The 20282-nt window shown below is 45.2% G+C and overlaps 1 protein-coding gene across 5 annotated transcripts in view; it reads right to left on the reverse strand.

The window, feature by feature from the left end:
- The window catches only part of MARCHF10 (membrane associated ring-CH-type finger 10), a 36511-nt gene extending 18248 nt beyond the window's left edge, over positions 1 to 18263 (reverse strand). The window contains exons 1-7 of one of the 5 annotated variants that reach the window (XM_083709289.1): positions 18148 to 18263; positions 15730 to 15814; positions 9650 to 9755; positions 8604 to 8759; positions 6101 to 6278; positions 3429 to 3578; positions 448 to 1840 (exon numbers count right to left, since the gene is read on the reverse strand). In XM_083709289.1, coding sequence (XP_083565415.1) covers positions 448 to 1840; positions 3429 to 3578; positions 6101 to 6278; positions 8604 to 8759; positions 9650 to 9736 — 1964 coding nt within the window. In that variant the 5' untranslated portion in view covers positions 9737 to 9755; positions 15730 to 15814; positions 18148 to 18263. Of the gene's footprint in view, positions 1 to 447; positions 1841 to 3428; positions 3579 to 6100; positions 6279 to 8603; positions 8760 to 9649; positions 9756 to 15715; positions 15962 to 17764 lie in introns of those variants that run through there. The other 4 variants (XM_083709291.1, XM_083709290.1, XM_083709293.1 and 1 more) reach the window with 4 other exon arrangements.
- Between the last annotated feature and the right edge of the window lie 2019 nt (positions 18264 to 20282).

Genomic DNA, 20282 nt, shown 5'->3' on the forward strand with positions numbered 1-20282 from the left:
AGGTATAAGAGGTGCTTCTTGTTCTGACACTATAGTCCTTTAATCAGCAACTAAAGACGGACTTCTTAATTGGGCATTTGCAGAAGGATAGGGCTGCAGGGGCTGTGCTGTTGGAAGCTTGTCTGCTCCTTCTGTTAAATGCTTTTTTAACCACGATTTTAAATGTTTTATATTTTGATGTTATATTGTTTTATCTATGTAGGTGCCGTGCCCTTGGGCTACTGGTGAATGGCATTTTATAAATGCCAAAAACAAATAGAAACAGACATTATCCCATTCCAAGGTTTCCTGAGTTGAACTCTAGCACTAGGTACAGGTTTTTAACTGCCTCAAAATAGCTTTAGACTAGGCAAAGGACTTCCGTGGCAAATTCCCTTCCTAATGACGTATCTGAAGACTCAAAAAGTACATTTGTCATAACTGCCCCTCCAATTATATACTGCTTACCTCTCTTGCAACTTCTTTAGCTTCTCAGGGTCTGTCTCGGGCTTACTAATCTCCTTCATGCTTGGTGAACTGCAAGTGGTTGTACTGCTCACAAAACTGCTCTGATTTCGCAAATCAGATACCGTCAAGAAAATTGGTACTTGATCGGGGAGGGGGCCAGCCATGTGAAGATGTGCTGTGAAGTTTGCCCGGAAAAGAGATGGGTGGGAAGAATCTGTGGATGAGGAGGAGCTGTGGGAATTCAGAAAATTGTCTTCATCGTGAGAAGTGGTGCTGGGAGAAAGGCTGCTTAGACCATTGCTTATGCTATCTTCCAGCAGGCTACTATCCTCAAAGGTGCTGATGGTAGGTGATGAAGACTGACAGCTTTCAGTAGCTGAAAAGGACTCCCTGATTCTTATAGGAGATAGCTGCCTACGAACAGTGAACCTGGGACTTCCACTCAGCTCTGTGGTTTGCATAGAAGCTGCAGCCACATCCACACTGCTTGTTGTTTCCGTTCTGTTTATAGGTTGTGCTAAGGATCCTGGGATATTAAATGCGGAACGCATAGGAGGCCTCTGAACTGCTGGCCTAGCTGAACTAATGAGTCCAGTGTAACATCTTTGATTGCTCTCAAAACCTTGTCTCTCTCTACCACAGCCGTTGTTTCCTGACCAGTCTTCGGTAGAGCTTAAATTGCCAATGGTCTCATTGGCTGCTGCGCTTCTGGGTCTGCTTTCAGCATGTGGGCTTTTGGAATTCTCACCTTCGCTTTTGTGGGCCTCTTCCGAAAGGTTGTTTTCTTCAAGAGCATGAGGGTTCCTTTGGTCTCTGGTCTTCCTTTGGCCCGCTGAAGGTTGTTCAGCTGCTCCCTCCACTGCTCCACTGTGTTGCCGTGGTAATCGGTGGGAAAGCTCGGCCCGCCTAACATCACCCCCGACTCCCATATCACAGTTCAGCTGCTCGGCTTGTGCTACAGGCATCCCACTGACTCTGTTGTTCTGATCAGGAGGAGGAGACTTGCTGATATCATAGGAAAGAAACTCTTCTTCTATCTCGTTAACGTCTTCAGTGTCATCATTCTCTTCGGTAGAACCTTCCACATTTGCACACAACAATGCATAAAAATCATCTTCTCTGGGCCTTATGGGTGTATTTTTAATGGGGGGAAGGTTGGAGTTGCTTGGCTCAGTTGATAACGAAGGACCATTAGCAACCTGAACAGTAGAATCCATTACAGTAGTTGGGGGCTGCTGAGCTGCTGTTAGAACACTTCCTTTTTTGAGATCCCTGTCTAGGCTTTTGCTGTCTATGTTTAGTTTGGAGGTCTGGATTAAAGTCCTCTTTTCTGGAGCTTTCTTCTTAGTCTTGAGAACAGGGCCACTTCTTTGTCCTGTGACATCCTGCGAGTCTGCATTGAGAGCAAGAGTTGCTTTCAGAATTTCTTTGCCAAAGCACTTTATTCAGTTTTAGTGATGTCCACAAACTGATCACACAAGAACCACCAGTGGCAAATATATTTCCCAGATCCACCTGGGGATTACATGGCTCCTCCCCTTAAGCCCCCCACCCCAAACAATTTCTTTAAAAAATGGCTATACTGCCCCTTAAATTTATAGATGTGGTATCTGGAAATGGAGTGAGGCTTCCTTTTAGTCTTTTGGCAAATTGGGGCTTCCTGCAAAATGGGAGAGAGACCTATCTTTTCTTTGAATCTCCCTAATGAAAGAAGTGGAGTGCTCTTCGGAAAAGACTTTTCCAATGATTTATCCAAACCCTGTAAGGCTCATTGGAAAAAGACACCTGTATCGTTCGTTGTTGTTTTTAGATTCAGCATAGTCCAATGGACTATGCTTGAAAAGACACAACTTCAGTTCCCTTCTTCACCATGAACTCACTGTATTACCTTAAAACAAACCTTTCTGTTTGCCTCTTGCAAAATCATATGTGTACAGAGGCTCTCTATTGGGCACTGCATGTAAGTGGCCTCTTTGGCTATTTTTATCAGCCCATATGGGACCAGCACAAGTGGCTGGGCCTGGTGAAATTTTAATTCCTTACCCCTACAGTTATGATTCGTGGGTTGCCACTTAATTTTATTTTGATTTTAAATGTGTTTCGAATTGTATTTTAAACTAATTGTTTGATTTTGTGTTTTCAATGTATTTTACATTAGCCGCCCTGAGCCTGGTCTTGGTCGGGGAGGGCAGGGTATAAATTATTATTATTATTATTATTGATACAAAACAGTGATGCCTTATTCATATTAGCTCTCATCCAGAATCAGTATTTTGGGAACTTTACAAAAGGGGGCCAACAAAGGGGGGTGGTAGAAGCAGTGGCGTAGCGTGGGTTGTCAGCACCCGGGGCAAGGCAAGTAATTTGCGCCCCCTAACCCGTGGATTTGCACCCCCTAACCCGTGGATTTGCGCCCCCTAACCCTAACCCCCAGATGTTGCGCCCGGTGTGGCCGGCCCCCCCTGCACCCCCCACGCTACGCCACTGGGTAGAAGCCTGTTTCACTTGTTTTAGCAGCTTCTAATAGCAGCTGCTTGCCCATTAATCATTTTAAGTATTTTCATGTGTGTGTTTGTGTATACAGACACACACACACACATGGCAGTGAGAACAAGCTAAGCCCCATTTCTCGTTCTCCTCTCTACATACATGGTAGATCCCCACTGCATGCACGGAGCCTTTCCTTGTCCACAAACGATGCCTTTGTATCGCTGGCGCTCAATGCACACTTTTCAACCAGCTGAGCTGTGATCTCTCAAACCACTTCAACAAAAGGCCAACATCAAGGCGCAGCAGCTTTGATGTTCAAACCAAACTCTCCTTTGAATTCAATCTAAACAACTTCAGCTTCAATCAGGGGAGAACACGCTCACATAATAGTTCCACTTATGCCGTGAAACAATGATGGAGCTCTGGACCAGGGGTGCCTTCTATAAATAGGATGTATAAACTTAATGCAATGCGGAAAAAGAGTTTCTCACCAGCACTCTTGGTAGTCTTTGCTATTCCGTGTAGCACTGGTGTTTTCCTCCCTCTTCCTTCCACTCTTTTCATATTCTCAGTGTCTGTGTTTTCCAGAAAACTTCTCTGGTTCAATCGCTGTCTTCTTGATAAAATTGGCTTCTGGAAAGCTGATAAACATTGTTTTATGCAAATATTTTTTTTAAGGAACCTCTGGCTTATGAATCGTGGGTCCATGGAGACTAAGTTGTAAGAGAGCACAATATATGAGACTGCATAACATTTGCACACGGGACACGGCACAGGGAGTACATGTCTTAGCTTGCACTTTCTATGTGAAAAACTTCACTTTCTATGGGTGAATTTGTAAGGACTTGAAACTGTTCTCTTAAACCAACTGTGCTTTCTAAATCCTGGGTTTTTATTTCCTCCCTGCATGGTAATGCTAAAACAGAGGGGCAAGGTGAGTGGGGGCATGTAGAAGAAAAGGGTATGTTTCATAGCTATTCTTTTTTGTTAAATCTTCCCCAAGGTGAGATACTCTTTCTCTAAGGTAAGGGGGTGAAAGGTAAGGCAGGGGCAGTGTGAGAGCACGGTTGAAAAAAGCTTGTTTGAGACAGGCTGCCCACCTCAATTGTTCTAGTTACAGGTAGGTAGCCATGTTGGTCTGCCGTAGTCAAAACAAAATAAAAAAAATCCTTCCAGAAGCACCTTAGAGACCAACTAAGATTGTTCTTGGTATGAGCTTTCATGTGCATGCACACTTCTTCAGATATCTGTATCTGTATATGAAGAAGTGTGCATGCACACAAAAGCTCATACCAATAACAAACTTAATTGGTCTCTAAGGTGCTACTTTTCCCAGTAGTGATGTATGGAAGTGAGAGCTGGCCCATAAAGAAGGCTGATCGCCGAAGAATTGATACTTTTGAATTATGGTGCTGGAGGAGACTCTTGAGAGTCCCATGCACTGCAAGAAGAACAAACCTATCCATTCTGAAGGGAATCAGCCCTGAGTGCTCACTGGAAGGACAGATCCTGAGGCTGAGGCTCCAATACTCTGGCCACCTCATGAGAAGAGAAGACTGCCTGGAAAAGACCCTGATGTTGGGAAAGATGGAGGGCACAAGGAGAAGGGGACGACAGAGGATGAGATGGCTGGACAGTGTTCTCGAAGCTACCAGCATGAGTTTGACCAAACTGTGGGAGGCAGTGGAAGAAAGAAGTGCCTGGCGTGCTCTGGTCCATGGGGTCACGAAGAGTCGGAAACGACTAAACAACAACAAGGTGCTACTGGAAGGATTTTTTTTATTTTGTCCCCTCAATTGTGTTCACTCTCTGTAACACAGTCAGGTTCCACTGCTTCAAATTACCACCCCATCCCTCATCACAATTACACAATGAAATGAAACACTCATGTCAAACAGCACAGCAGTAAAAATCAATACTATTCCAGCCTTAAAACAAACAAACTGATCAATCTAAAAGACCTGGGTGGATTTAAAGACACTAAAAATAAATAAGGCTTGACTCCAGGCAATCCTCCCTTGTGAGGGAGTTCTAAAAATTGGACACTGCAGTTAAAAGGTCCCATCTCTAGCGATCACCTACCTAACTTCTGGTAGTGATGATGGGGGAGCAGAGAAGAACCCCTGAGGATGAGCATAATACTTAGGCAAGGTCATGTGGCAGAAAGCCATCCCACAGGGGTCTCAAACTGTTTGGGGCAGAAGTTGAAACCAAACTTTGATTTGCGCTTGGAACTCTACTGGGAGGTGGCATACATAAACTTACTACTCCTGGTTCCCAGCTAGCAATCCATGTTTTAAAGTATTTGTTGTTTCTGAACATTCATCAGAAACAACGCCCTGCGTAATGTACTGCAGCAGTCCATATCAAGCGTCCCCAGGGGATGATTAGCTGTGCCCCAGTTATCTCTGTGCAGGAGAGGTTGCCACTGGCACAGGAGCCTCAGGTGATGAAAGGGGCTTTGCATTTAAGGTTCTGCCAAGGAATCCAAAGACAGATCTAATAGCATCTCCTCCTGCAAACCTCCTCCTTCAGAGGGAGCTTAACCCTGCCTACAGCAGGTTTAAGAAAATCTTCCAGGTCAGATGCATCTGTCAGCAAGAGCAGCTCTGTAACATCTGTACTGAGCTGGGTTTGGCTGCCTTATTGGATTTGACTCTTTCGACTCCAATCCTTGCCTGCTCACCTAGGTAAAGGTAAAGGTACCCCTGACCATTAGGTCCAGTCGTGACCGACTCTGGGGTTGCGGCGCTCATCTCGCTTTATTGGCCGAAGGAGCCAGTGTACAGCTTCCTGGTCATGTGGCCAGCATGACTAAGCCGCTTCTGGCGAACCAGAGCAGCGCACAGAAACGCCGTTTACCTTCCCGCTGGAGTGGTACCTATTTATCTAGTTGCACTTTGGTGTGCTTTCAAACTGCTAGGTTGGCAGGAGCAGGGAGCTCACCCCGTCGCGGGGATTCGAACCACCAACCTTCTGATCGGCAAGTCCTAGGCTCTGTGGTTTAACCCACAGCGCAACCCGCGTCCCCTGCCTGCTCACCTAAAAGCCTTCAAATATATTATGTCCTCTCTAGGACCCCTTGAGCTTGTGAACATCACTGGCTCCAGCTCCACACATCCGTTTCTTTCAATGAACAGCTGAGAACTTTCTCCATACACACCTGAAAAATCTTTTTTGGGGCCAGGTCCACTTTTTTCTGTTTTTTTGGAGCATGTGCTTGATTTCTGCTTCTGCTTAACAGATGTTTTGTCAATGGCAGGAAATTTAGCTTCTCCTTTGTTGCCAAGAGGCTTAATAGCAGATTTCAGTTCACATCCAGAAGATTCTTCGGAGGAGGTCTGCCAAGGCGAAAATTAGTTAATTTATTAACAGAATCTTCTTAACCAGTGCAAAAGCTACATTCCAGTAGAAGAAGCCTCTTATTTAGCCTTCGATGTCTAGGAGCTTATTGTGGCTACTCAGTAGTGAGTAGTACTCCGTACTAAAGATGCCTGGAGAATTTATTTTTTTGTGAATTCCAGTAAGATCTGACCAGATCCGCATCATCTGCACTAAATAAATTTTATCTCAAAACACACTTATAAATGTGTATTTTGCTATCCTTCAGAGCTGAGAACTGTACCAGATCATTAAGAAAGTGCAAATGCCAATGTATAACATTATTATTATTATTATTATTATTATTATTATTATTATTATTATTATTATTTTAAAATCTATACTGTCGTTCATCTGAGGTTATCAGTTTAAGGCTTTATAGGTCAAAACCAGCACTCTGAATTGGACCTGGTAGCTAATTGGCAGCCAATGCAGTCAGTCCAGGATCGGTGTAATATGTTCAAACCATCTTGCTCTGGTGAGCAACCTGGCTGCCAAATTCTGCTCCAGCTGAAGTTTCTGAACCATTTTCAGAGGCAGACCTGCACACAACGCTTTGCAGTAGTCTAACCTGGAGGTTACCCAGAGTATAGGCAACAGTAATTAGGCTATCCCTGTCCAGATAGAGGCGTAGAAGATCCACCACCCAAGCCTCAAGGCCACCTAAGCCTCAAGCAACAGCAAAGGATCCAGGAGTACTTGCAAGCTACAGACACGCTTCTTCAGAGGGAGTGTAACCCTATCAAGAGGAGGCAACCTCAAATCGATCTAACCTAGGGAACCAGCCACTAACAGTGTCTTAACTGGATTGATTGAAATGGATTGAAATGGATTTAAAATATCAGTTTCCTCCAAGAGCGCCTGGATCTAGTCCACAACCACCTGCTCAAGAACCTTGCCCCAAAAGGGAGATAAGCAACTGGCCGTTAGTTACTTAGATTTTCTGAGCCCAGGGAAGTTTTCCTGAGTTGTTGTTGGACCACATCCTCTGGCAAGGAGGTATCAATCACCGCCCTGGTCCAGTCAGCTGTCCCATCCCTCCTAGTTTTTATCAGCCAAGAGGGGCAAGCGTTCAGAGCGCAAGTAGTCACCCTGATCAATCCAAGCACCTTGTCCATATCTTCCACCTTTACTAACTGAAACTCACCCAACACAACAGGACAAGACAATGCTCTGGACACCCTTTGAGATTCATCTGCTATAACAGATCCCAGTGGATGCAAGTGATTTTGTCTTCAAAATGCTTTGCAAACAAGTCACAATGAGCTACCATTGGTGCTACCACCTCCTTCGGGCCAGACTGTAAGGGGCTTCACACTACAGTGGAACCTCGGGTTGCAGACGTAATCCATGACGGAGACACGTCCACAACTCGCAGCGTTCGTAACCTGCAGTGCCGCGTCTGCGCACGCACATGACACGATTTGGCGCTTCTGTGCATGCACGAGCGGCAAAGTCTGGAAGTAACCCTTTCTGGTATTTCCGGGTTTCCCGTGGTCCACAACCTGAAAATGTGTAAACCAAAGCGTTTGTAACCCGAGGTACCACTGTACCCGGAAAAGCTCTACTGGATGGCATAGTGAGGATGCAATGAAGAAGCAAAGTGTGCCTTCTTTGCTGCATTCACTGCCACTAGGTGGGCTGGATGATGAACCCTCACCAGTGTTCAATTGCATTCGATCAGATCTTTCCTCCACTTGCATTCAAGCCAAGATAGGCTTGTTTAAGGTTTCACGGTGTGAATAGATTAACTTTTACTCTGCTGTCAGCAGAGGGGTACTGTATTAAATTAGGCAAATGTGTAAAATTAGCCTATTTCATTTTCAAAACTGTACAATGAATGCTTTGAAAAATAATGAATGCAGATGTTAAGGAAATAATAAAGGCTTTGCAAAGAGCAGATAAAACAGTAGATAGATATGTACATTTGCATGCTGGCGTGTTGGTTCAGAAGGCAAAGAAAAGCTAATTAAGTATATACTAGAGTATTTCTCCAAAAAGTAAACGCTTGATGAAAGCATATGAATAATCACCCAGTCCCCAGGATAAATATAAATGTTATACAGTGCATCTTATTTGTCACAGATACTTACATGGAAAAAAAATTAGAGAACAAATTCCTAGCAGCCATTTTTTTTTCCTATTGAGCTCCTTTTCCTGATATGTTCTTTGTTTAACAACCAGATGGGTTGAGGCAATCCTGAACGCTGGAGTGGCTAGGGGGAATTATCAGATTACTCTTCTCTTGTACTTGATTTTTATCTCTGAAATTAACAAATAGCTACCTGTCTATTAGTGGGGACTCTGGAAATCCATGGCCTTTCATAAGTACGCACAGCAGAGATGGACGATATATTTGTCTGTCTCAGTTCTTGTCTGGCGTGTTGCTCTCGTTTCTTCTCAGACTGCTCTTTAGTCTGTTCTTGTTTTCTCAGGCAAGCCTAAGAAACAAGCACAACTTTGTCTGAAAAGAGGTTTATGTGAGGGGCTTAAAACAGTGCTGGATTTACGTATAAGCTGAACTAGCTATAGCTTAGGGCCCCACTCTCTTGGGGGCCCCCAACAAAACTAAAGGGGGAAAAACCTGGATGTACATTTACAAAATATGAGATAAAAAACAAATAAAACAAAACCTACATACAGCAATAGTGTATTGTGTTGTGTAAGCTCCTATGATGTAAGTAATGGGCCCCGCCTGCTAGCCTGCTCCCTAAAATATCACTAATTTGCTCTTTTCTATATACGGTGGTATGGGACACGGGTGGTGCAGCGGGTTAAACCACAGAGCCTGGGACTTGCCAATCAGAAGGTTGGCGGTTCGAATCCCCGCGACAGGGTGGGCTCCTGTTGCTCGGTCCCTGCTCCTGCCAACCTAGCAGTTCAAAAGCACGTCAAAGTGCAAGTAGATAAATAGGTACCGCTCCGGCGGGAAGGTAAACGGCATTTCCATGCACTGCTCTGGTTCGCCAGAAGCGGCTTAGTCATGCTGGCCACATGACCCGGAAACTGTACGCCGGCTCCCTCGGCCAATAAAGCGAGATGAGCACCGCAACCCCAGGGTCGGCCACGACTGGACCTAATGGTCAGGGGTCCCTTTACCTTTACATACAGTGGTACCTTGGTTCTCAAACTTAATCTGTTCCGAAAGTCTGTTCCAAAACCAAAGGACATATAAAGGGCCCCATTACCTTCAGTAGCTAAGGGCCTCATCAAATCTAAATCCGGACCTGGACTTAAATGATGGTGCACCTGATGAAGTTAGCCTCATCCCTCGTAGCTTTGTGTTTACGTTCTTCATGAAAATGGCAACACGGTGGATAAACGGCCCTACCTGATACTCTGAATCCATCTTGTGCTGCATCTCTCTCAGGTACTGAGCATCACTGATAAACTTCTGTCTTTCTTTTGCTTCGTACATGGCAGTACTTCAGGAAAACCTACAGATAAAACAGACTGTCACAAAGCAGGTGTTGATCTTAGGGCGTTCTCTCCCCTTCATAGTCAACATCTGATTACGATGGGATGCAAAAGCGGCTCCCAAACCAGTAAGATAATGTTATCCTTTAAACTTTTGGAAGCTAGCCACCAGATTCCTATTTAAACCAGAAAGGAAGCCCAACCTAAAATATAGCAATACTGTATTGGTAGGGTGTTTAGTGGTATTTTAAGGCTTAGAGATGGAGCGCAAATCAAAACCCATTTAAAAGAAAAATATGAGCTTGCAGTCTTTCACAGATGCATACACACACTAAAGCACAAAGCAGGGAACGCACAAGCACATTATTTCCTTATCTGAAAATAGTAATCTTGCTTTCGAAAGAAGTTACAAGGTGCATAATTACAGGATTCAGGTCAGTTCCAGGAATCAGCTCTGGCCTGTAAATCCACAAGCTACAACCTGAGGCCAAAAGACTCAGTCGGCCAAGCCTATGGCATATATATATATGGGTGACCTTAAAAAAACCCTGTGGTTTCCTGAGCCAATATTTAGCTGGTTCCCAATGGGCAGTAAAATCAATTATCTCTAGATCTAAACTTTCATTAATATGTTGATGTCAGGTTAGCAAAGGGCCAAACTTAATTTCCTAAATAAGATTGCAAGTCTAATGGCATTGCAAGTCTGGGCTAACACTTTAAGGAACGGGGTGAACTATCAAGATTAGGGGAGGGGAACCTTTTTTCTCTTGAGGGTCACATTCCCATGGGGAGAATCTATCCCTAGCATTCAGGCTGGTGGTGGGTGGGGCTGCAGCCAAAAGTGGGAAGGGTTGCCCTTTGCTCTCTGTTTCTGCTACCCCCCCACCCCCTTTGTCTCTGCCACTCCCCTTTCCCTTTCTTTGATGCCAGCATGCAATGAGGCCTGCTGCTTGGGAGGAAAGCAATGACAAACCTAGACAGCATCTCAAAAAGCAGAGACATTAAAAAGCTGGACCATAAAGAAGGCTGATCGCCAAAAAATTGATGCTTTTGAATTATGGTGCTGGAAGAGACTCTTGAGAGTCCCATGGACTGCAAGACGATCAACCCTATCCATTCTGAAGTAAATCAGCCCTGAGTGCTCACTGGAAGGACAGATCCTGAAGCTGAGGCTCCGATACTTTGGCCACCTCATGAGAAGAGAAGACTCCCTGGAAAAGACCCTGATGTTGGGAAAGACTGAGGGCACAAGGAGAAGGGGACGACAGAGGATGAGATGGTTGGACAGTGTTCTCGAAGCTACCAGCATGAGTTTGACCAAACTGCGGGAGGCAGTGGAAGACAGGAGTGCCTGGCGTGCTCTGGTCCACGGGGTCACGAAGAGTCGGACACAACTAAACAACTAAACAACAACAAACTCTAGACTGCCCACCAGTGATCAAGATAAAGTGTTTTTAATGTTACAGATAGGTAGCCGTGTTGGTCTGCCATAGTCAAAACAAAAAAATTCCTTCCAGTAGCACCTTAAAGACCAACTAAGTCAGTTCTTGGTATGAGCTTTCGTGTGCATTTTCGTATCTGAAGAAGTGTGCATGCACACGAAAGCTCATACCAAGAACTGACTTAGTTGGTCTTAAGGTGCTACTGGAAGGAATTTTTTTGTTTTTAATGTGGCATTTTAAATTGTTGTAATTTGCCTTGCGACCTTAGGGTGAACAGCGGGTAATAAATTAAATTAATAATGATGATGGTGATGATAATTAATGATAATAATTATAAATAAATCAATTTTGCAAGGTAAAATACATTTAGCAAATACTTATCAAAGATCACCCAGAGTGATATCCCAGAGAATAGAAGGCAGGTAATCTGATTGACTCCATATTCTCTAGGGCATCATTTTGAAAACAGGTAAGGTCGAAAAGGATGCTGCTGTTTGGCTCCAAGCACAACAAACCTTATTTCTTACAATTAGAGTTTGTTTGTTTTTAATATAAAGAAAAATAAATTATTATCCATACTGTGACAAGGGTAGATGCATAAATTATACTATTTAATGCAGTGCTTCCCCCCCCCATAAAAATGTTTAGGGGTACTCCCATTTTCCTACTCATATTGAAGTATTGCCCCTCAATAGGGCCAAACTTAGACTCACAAAATGTTTAGGGGTATGCGTACCCCTGCATTCCCCCCCCCCGAAAAAAACACTGGTTTAATGTATCTATCTATGTCACAGCGTAGAAGTATTAAGAGCAACACAGTTAATATAAAACTACTTCTATTCAATTCTGCCAAATAATTTAGACAACTTGTAATTTATCCTCACAGCAAATGCAATGCGGGCAGAGAGAAAGCAATTCTGATTTTTTATTTATTAAAAAATGTAGACTGCCTCCCATTTAAAGAACCCTGAAGCAGTTCACCCAATAAAATTCCAACACTAAAATGTTAAAGATATATAAAAATAAAATAAAGATTAAACAATACAATCTAGCTAAATAAAATCATCATCAAAACATAAGCAATGTCAAGGACGTGCACAATATGTGTTCTTAGCAGTCTTTAGCATCCTACTCTGGCTGCTTCCCATGTAGCAGTGGGAAGAGGGTATTCCAAAAAGAAGGGCTGTATCTGTTGCATCTGTGTCACTACTTACAGAGAAGGCCTGTTTCTAAGTCAAGCTAATATACCATTTATAAGAGAGTGAACACAAAAAGTCATTTCGTCCTAGGGACTTGCCATTTACTTGCCAATGACCATGGCTGTGATATCCCTTGACTGGTATCAGCAACTATAACACCACCAACATTGTTCATTACACAACTGTTATGCGGCAATTTTTAGTGATGCCTTTAAGTCTCAATAACGCCGCATGAGAACAACATCCAGACACTGGCACCAAGCTAGAGCAAGAATGCTCTCAACTGAATCATCTGTTTACTTAGGAACTTTTTCACAATCTCACAAGCCTTGAATTCCTGGCTTGGGGTAATCTGTGGTGTTTGCAGGGATTCCTGTGGTTCATTGATAGTCTTAGACTTGTTCAGCTTCAGCTCATTTCTACTGCTTCCTGTCAGCTTTTCCAAGCTGGTCACTCTTCATTCCCTAGATTATCAAATTATCGTTTTGTTGGGTTCCTGGACGCATTGGGGTTAAAGGTGGTGAATGAGTTGCCCAGGCTGCCTGGATGGTAATTTATCTTGCCACCAAGCGAGTGGCGCTGTGGGTTAAACCATAGAGCCTAGGACTTGCCGATCAGAAAGTCAGTGGTTCGAATCCCCGCAACGGGGTGAGCTCCCGTTGCTCGGTCCCTGCTCCTGCCAACCTAGCAGTTCCAAAGCACACCAAAGCGCAAGTAGATAAATAGGTACCGCTCTGGCGGGAAGGTAAACGGAGTTTCCGTGCGCTGCTCTGGTTCACCAGAAGCGGCTTAGTCATGCTGGCCACATGACCCGGAAGCTGTACACCGGCTCCCTCGGCCAATAAAGCGAGATGAGCGCCACAACCCCAGAGTCAGTCACGACTGGACCTAATGGTCAGGGGTCCCTCTACCTTTACCTACCAAGCATATAGGGATCATGTTGAGCAATTTTTACCAACATTTTCAAATCTAAACTGATGGCATAGCAGTAAATCTGTGGGAAAGCCAGAACGTCCATAAATTAACTATGTTCTTAAAGCAATATTTGGATCGTGGCCACAGAGGTCAGTTGTCCTAGTTCAGCTACTTATTTGACATGCAATCCATATTCACCAGCAACTGAAGGGGGAAGCCTTACCAGAACGTAAAGTTCAGCCAACTTTTCTGCAGTCCCAGCTCCCTGGTAATTGTCCCTAACAGGGCTTTTTATGTGGTAGCCCCATATTGTGGCACTCCCAAGTTTTGTTCACCAGGCACCTGCATTATTATTTTTTTAAGGCACCTTGCAAAATCTACCCTCTTCTCTCTAGCATGGATTGGCAACCAAGAAATCTCAGGATCAAAACTGGGTCTGAAACCATTCTGAAATGGATCCACATTATTAGTTTCATTTAAAAGTGTATTCGGTTCATCAGCCACCATCAATTTGAATACTATGCCCACCTCCAGGCATATTTGAAACTGTCGTATGATTAACTAGGTCAGTAGGGTTTTCTAAAATGTGTTTGCCTCTGTCAAAGAAGGGGAAAGACCTCCTCTGACAAAGATGCTCTTTCTACCATGCTAATAAGGCTAGCCAATGTCCAATGACTTACTATTCATTAGCCAACAAGGGCAAGAGTCAAGAGGGCGTATTATGACTCAGACTTCTTCAAGCACTTGTCTGCCTAAGAAGATAAAAAGCAGACCTTCCTGTATGTTTCATAATCCCTGCCCTAAGTTTGAACTGACATTTACATAGCTCAGGCTAAGTGACTGGAAGTGCTGAAAATACAGCCATACTGTGACAAGGCCTTTGAGACCAAAGAACAAATATCAAATTGTATCCCCCAGTTTCCATAAATGACAGCTGATGAATGCTAAGGTAAATCCATGTCTGGTATAATTAACTCTTTATTTTGTTGGTAAAAAGGGTGGCTATTTAGTAAATAACAGGAAAACATACAGGGATATAGAAGTAATGATTTTGGTTACTTTTTGCTGTTAGGTGTACTAATGTAATATAATGTGCTGAAGGTATTATTTCCTAGTTTTTACTTAACTTTAATTAACATTAACACATATTTGTAAGGTCTTTGCTTATTTAAAATGAAACACAGTGAAAAATGAAAAATAAAACCCTGTCTGGCATTATTTTGAAATGAAACATTAGCTCATTGGCAAGAAACATTCAGATTGACAAAGAGTTCAGAACTAAAATAACTGCCCTGTCTGAGACTCCTGTTTAGGTAAAGTGATCTTAAGATATTCCTTTATTAACGGAAACTCAAACGATTAGGTGTTATAAAATGTACTTTTGTGTACATGACCCAGTAAACAAAAATACATGTGAAAGCAGGTTTCTCCACATAGAACTGGAACAAAAACTTAATAGCACATGTACAATCCTATGACTTTACTCCTTGAGTTACCCATGTAGTATTCCATGGGATTCCATATGGTAACCTATGAACAATTGCAGGGCAATCCTATATATATTACTCATATGTAAGTTCCAGAGTTCAACGAAGCTCATTCCCAAGAAAGTGGATATAGTATTGCAGCAGTTAGTCACTGTTTCTCGGTGATGTACAACCTTCTGCTGATCTCATGCTTCTCTAACTCAGACCCACAATGCTGTGATACTAAGATAATTTAGAAATGAAAAATGTTTAACCAAAAATATTTCCTCCACTTCAAGCAACTATGGAAAAGGAAACCATCGATCCATTCTCCTGCGCCTTAGTTCACTTCCATGCAATAAGGGTCATAGTTTGTTAATGGGTGCTGGAACCTCTGCAACTCGTTAATTGTTCCAATTTGCTTTTCTGTGCTCCTTAATCCAGTGGTTTTCAACCAGTGCGCCGTGGCACCCTGTGGTGCCTTGAATGAGGGTCAGGGGTGCTGAGGGCACCACTGTCCTCTGTCTCTCTTATTTTCCCTTCCTCCTCTGATACCCTCTCACATCTCTGCCTCCCAAAGGCTTGCACAGCTGTCTTTTGCAGCAGCCCTAGCTACAAGGTTCCCAGGCGCATGCTGCCTCTGGGGCTGGCCAGGGGTTGCTTCCCCAGGCCCCTGTGGGGCAGAGTGAAGAGGCACCTTTATTTGGGGCAGGGGGTGCAGCTCAGAGACCAGGGGCAGCATCTGCGGCTGCCCAGAGGACTCCCAAGGAGAGGGGAGAGGAGAGGAGGTTGAGGGAACACTCTACAAGGGAGGGTTCGGAAAAGGGGTGAGGGGCTGCCAGCTCTGCAGGCAAGGGGTGACATAACGGGGCTCCTGAGCCCCACAGGGGTGCCAGACGAAGAATTTAGTTGGTCAAGGGAGCCGTGGACCCAAAATGGTTGAAAACCTCTGCCTTACTCTAAAGCACTCACGCTCAGGATCACTGCAGCTGCTGTTGCCCTCTCATTGCGGCGCTCTACTGTGCAGAATTGGTTCTCTGGAGGCAGGTTTGCCACACTATGTACAACAAAAGGAAAGGGAGGAGGGAGAAGGAAAGGGAAACAGAGAGGGGAGGAAAGGGCATGGGGAAAAAATGAAAGACGATTAAATAAGAGAGAAGGCAGATAGGGCGTTTAAGTCAACCAGGTACTATGGTTCTCTGAAGTCTAAACATTCTGTTTCCCTTGGCTCTTCCAGTGACTTAACAATATTCCGAGAACTATGACATGTCACAGGTGGAAACAACTCCCCTAACAGATATTTCTGTCCAGAGTTACTAAACTGAGCAGGATGCTCAATAAACACTGCTATAAGTTGGCCCTAGAGATTACGGCAATGAATAATGCCATGAGAAAAAGACATACATTTTGCATCATAAAAATGTGGCTATAACATGCAGGATAAGCACACCAAGAACTAGATAAAATTCAAGTTTATAAAGTTTGGAAATTAAGAATATTTGGATAGCATATCTTGAGCCCAAGGAATTTAATTATCATGGGTGCTATCCATTTGGTAAGTCAATGCTGGCTCAATTAATACAAGTTTGTAGATACAGAATAGTTCACCCCTGGTTGCTGTATTGAAAGGTAATGGCCAGAGTTGTCACTAAATTAGTTGCAAAATCACTTTCAATGAGATAGAAATAACTCAGAAGAAGAAAATGAGATTTTAACAAGAACTTTAGTAGTACAGAAAGACATTCTGGCAGCCATGGGTAGCAGAATTTGTGGTACAGTGGAGAGGATTTGGGGTCACTAAGTTTGCCAAAGAAGCGGAAGATGCAAGTCTCTCTTTAACCCTGCATACAACTGAGGCTGGGAGGAGAGGCTCTTGGATAGACTGAGCGATGCTTCTAGAGTGGCGCTTATTATGGAACCAGCGCTGTTCATGAACACCTAACCCCTTCTCCCCTTTAACCAACTTTCACCTTTCCCAAGGAAAACCCGATTTGTTAAAAAGCTGTTGCGAGCTACCCTTTTGCAACATCTCCGGGACCCATTTGTGATATGAAACATCCTAAGTGGGGACACCTAGGCATATTAGAAGGAGAACCGCTGATTGTGCTCATATTTTACAGAACAGTGTTGTGGGGAGAGCCTGGGGTATGGAGGAAGAAGGTGTCCAAGCTTCTTAGAAGATGGGAAGGCGAGTCCGTCCTGTGCCCCCCCCCCAAAAAAAAATTGGGAAGGGGATTGAGTTTCCCTCACATATATAAAAATGGCTGTGTAAAAAACATTTTATATAATATAAGGGAAATGTGTAATTTGGACCAGAGGCTGCTCCCCAGCAGGGTGTATCGTGTGTGTGTGTGTGTGCATGCGCATACACATACACATACACGTGCCTGTGTCTGTATGTGTCTGTGTGTGTTGTTGCGCATCTGTGAGTGTGTGTGTCTGTGTGTGCGTGTGCCTGTGTATCTTTCTATATATGTGTGTGTGTGTGCCTGTGTATGTCTGTGAGTGTGTGTCTGTGTGCATGTGTGTCTGTGTCCGTCTGTGAGTGTGTGCATCTGTGTGTCTTTGTGTGTCTGTTTTTTGTGTGTGAGTCTGCCTATGTGTCTGTCTGCGCGCGCACACACACACACCTGTGTCTTTCTGTGTATGTGTGTGTGCCTGTGTCTGTTTGTATGTCTGTGTGTGTGTGTCTGTCTGTCTGTGTGCTTGCGTGTCTGTGTGCGCGCGCGCCTGTGTCTGTGTATCTTTCTATACGTGTGTGTGTACCTGTGTCTGTCTGTGAGTGTGTGTCTGTGTGCATTCGTGTCTGTGTCCATCTGTATCTGTGTGTCTTTGTGTGTGCCTGTGTCTGTTTTTGTGTGTGTGTGTGTGTGTCTGTGTGCGTGCGTGCGTTTGTGTCTGGGTTTTAGAGAGAGTGTGTGTGTGTGTGTGTGTGTCTGCGTGTCTCTGTGTCTGTGTGTGTGTGTGTGTGTGTGTGTGTGTGTGGCGTGCACCTGCTTGTGCCCACCTGTGCCTGGGTCTTCTTCCCTCTGCAAAAATCGGGAGCCACCACCAACATGACCATGGGGAGAAAAAACCTCCCCCTCAGCCGACTCCCCAGAGGAGGAAGAGGTCGGGTTAAAGCCGTGCAGATTTAAGAAGAAGGAAACCCGGGCCCCCTTCTCCCCGCGTGGGAGCCCTTCCTTCCTTGCAGGAGGGTGCGGGGGGGGGGGAGGCAGAGTCAGTGTCTCCAATAGACGGGAATGGGGACGAAGATTTCCCGCGTTCGCCCCGCAAACGGGCTGACGAAAGGGGCTTGGAATTAATATGGGGGGTGTCGGTCAACCCCCCTCGCCCCACCCCCAAGGGAGCCCCTCCTTCCTTCCTTCCCTCCCTCCCTCCCCCCCTCACCTTTCCTTTCCCCCGCTGCCTCCCTCGCTCGCGCTCTCCTCCCTCCCAAAGCGCCGGCGGGCAGCGTCTCTCCCGTTTCCCTAGCAACCTCCACGGTTCCGGTTGGGAGGGGGCGGGGAGGAGTGCGCGCGCGCGCGCGCGCGGGCGAGCGAGCAGGCGCGCTCCCTCCCGGCGTCAATACGTGAAAGCAGCACAGAGAGCTAGGAAAAAGAAAGAGAGTCTGTCTGATAGGATTGCCGAGTTCACGTGGCATAAACATGATTCTTATTCAGGCCTCCCATCTGAAAACTGCCCTAAGTATAATGCTTGTTACCATTATGACACGTACCTGGGAAGAAATCCCCGCTGAACTCTGTGGAACGATATTTCTAGACGCGTGTAGGGTTACTCTGTAATAAATCAGTGGAATAATATAAGTTTTTGGTTTGGGTGTGATGGGGCCGCGGTGTGTCCATCTGAAAACGCTGTTTATTATTTGTTGATCTGTGGTAAATTCATATACCGACTTTCATCAGTGCACCATAGGGCGGTCTAAAGCATAGAAACACCAAAATACATAAACAAACAATAACTCCCAAATCCACCCCACACAGAGAGAGAGCTTTAAAGGCCATAAAGGTAAAGGGACCCCTGTCTGTTAGGTCCAGTCGCAGACGACTCTGGGCTTGCAGCGCTCATCTCGCTTTGGCCAGCATGACTAATCCGCTTCTGGCGAACCAGAGCAGCGCACGGAAACGCCGTTTACCTTCCCGCCAGAGTGGTACCTATTTATCTACTTGCACTTTGACATGCATTCGAACTGCTAGGTGGCAGGAGCAACGGGAACTCACCCCCGTCGCGGGGATCCAAACCACCGACCTTCTGATTGGCAAGCCCAAGGATCAGTGGTTTAGACCACAGTGCCACCCACGTCATAAAAGGCCATAGATTGTGTAATTAGCCAAAGGCCTGGGAGAAGAGGAATGTTTTTGCCCAGCACCTAAAGATATGTAATCAAAACACCAGGTGAGCATCCCTGAGGAGAGCATCCCACAAGCAGGGAGCCACTACAGAAAAGGCCCTGCTCTTGTGTTGCCACCCTCTGACTCTCTCGCAGAGGGGGCACGGTGTCTCGCTGACTTCATTATGTAAACTACTAATCTGTCAAGATAATATTGTATTATACCTTGTAATTGTCGTTCGCATCTGTCGGTCTTGAGAGACAGTGGGAGGGAGTACACCATCAGGGGTGAAGTCAAACCATTGGAGAGTTACAGCGCCTGCTGCAGCTGCAGAAACCAACACAGAAGAGACATGTTTTATTGCAGCTGCGGCAGATGAAAGTGTCTGGTTGCGCTGATGCAGGTGTAATGTGGCGTTTCTCTCTTGGTGTTCCTCCCAGTTGTCCTGTAACCTCAGTTCACTGCTGTGTGTACACAACCTGATTGTTTCCAGGCAATGCAGTGGTCATCTGCAAGGGATTTCCACACAGCAGGGTTGATGTTGCCAGCCTTCATGTCATGTTTATAGAAAACTTTGTAACGCAGTGTCCATATATTATGTATACACTGTTGGCATTGTTGCAGGAATGACATAATCCTGGGCATCCTGGTAGATGGGTGCTAGACGAGTAATCGCCACCTGTTGATAGCGGATCATTCAAAATTAGATAGCACTCCTATCCTAGACAAATAAGTGTGATTGCTTGGCCAAGAGCACCAGGAACTTGTAAATATTACTACAGTATTGTCTTATAGGACGCAGGTGGCGCTGTGGGTTAAAGCCTCAGCGCCTAGGACTTGCCAATCGAAAGGTCGGCGGTTCGAATCCCTGTGGCGGGGTGCGCTCCTGCTGCTCGGTCCCAGCGCCTGCCAACCTAGCAGTTCGAAAGCACCTCCGGGTGCAAGTAGATAAATAGGGACCGCTTACCAGCGGGAAGGTAAACGGCGTTTCCGTGTGCGGCTCTGGCTCGCCAGATGCAGCTTTGTCACGCTGGCCACGTGACCCGGAAGTGTCTCCGGACAGCGCTGGCCCCTGGCCTCTTGAGTGAGATGGGCGCACAACCCCAGAGTCTGTCAAGACTGGCCCGTTCGGGCAGGGGTACCTTTACCTTTACCTATTGTCTTACTTGATGGGTGTAAAGTGGAGCTCAGGGA

The sequence above is a fragment of the Podarcis gaigeae genome, assembly GCF_964106915.1.
Source record: "Podarcis gaigeae genome assembly, chromosome: 13".
In the NCBI taxonomy this organism is placed as follows: domain Eukaryota; kingdom Metazoa; phylum Chordata; class Lepidosauria; order Squamata; family Lacertidae; genus Podarcis; species Podarcis gaigeae.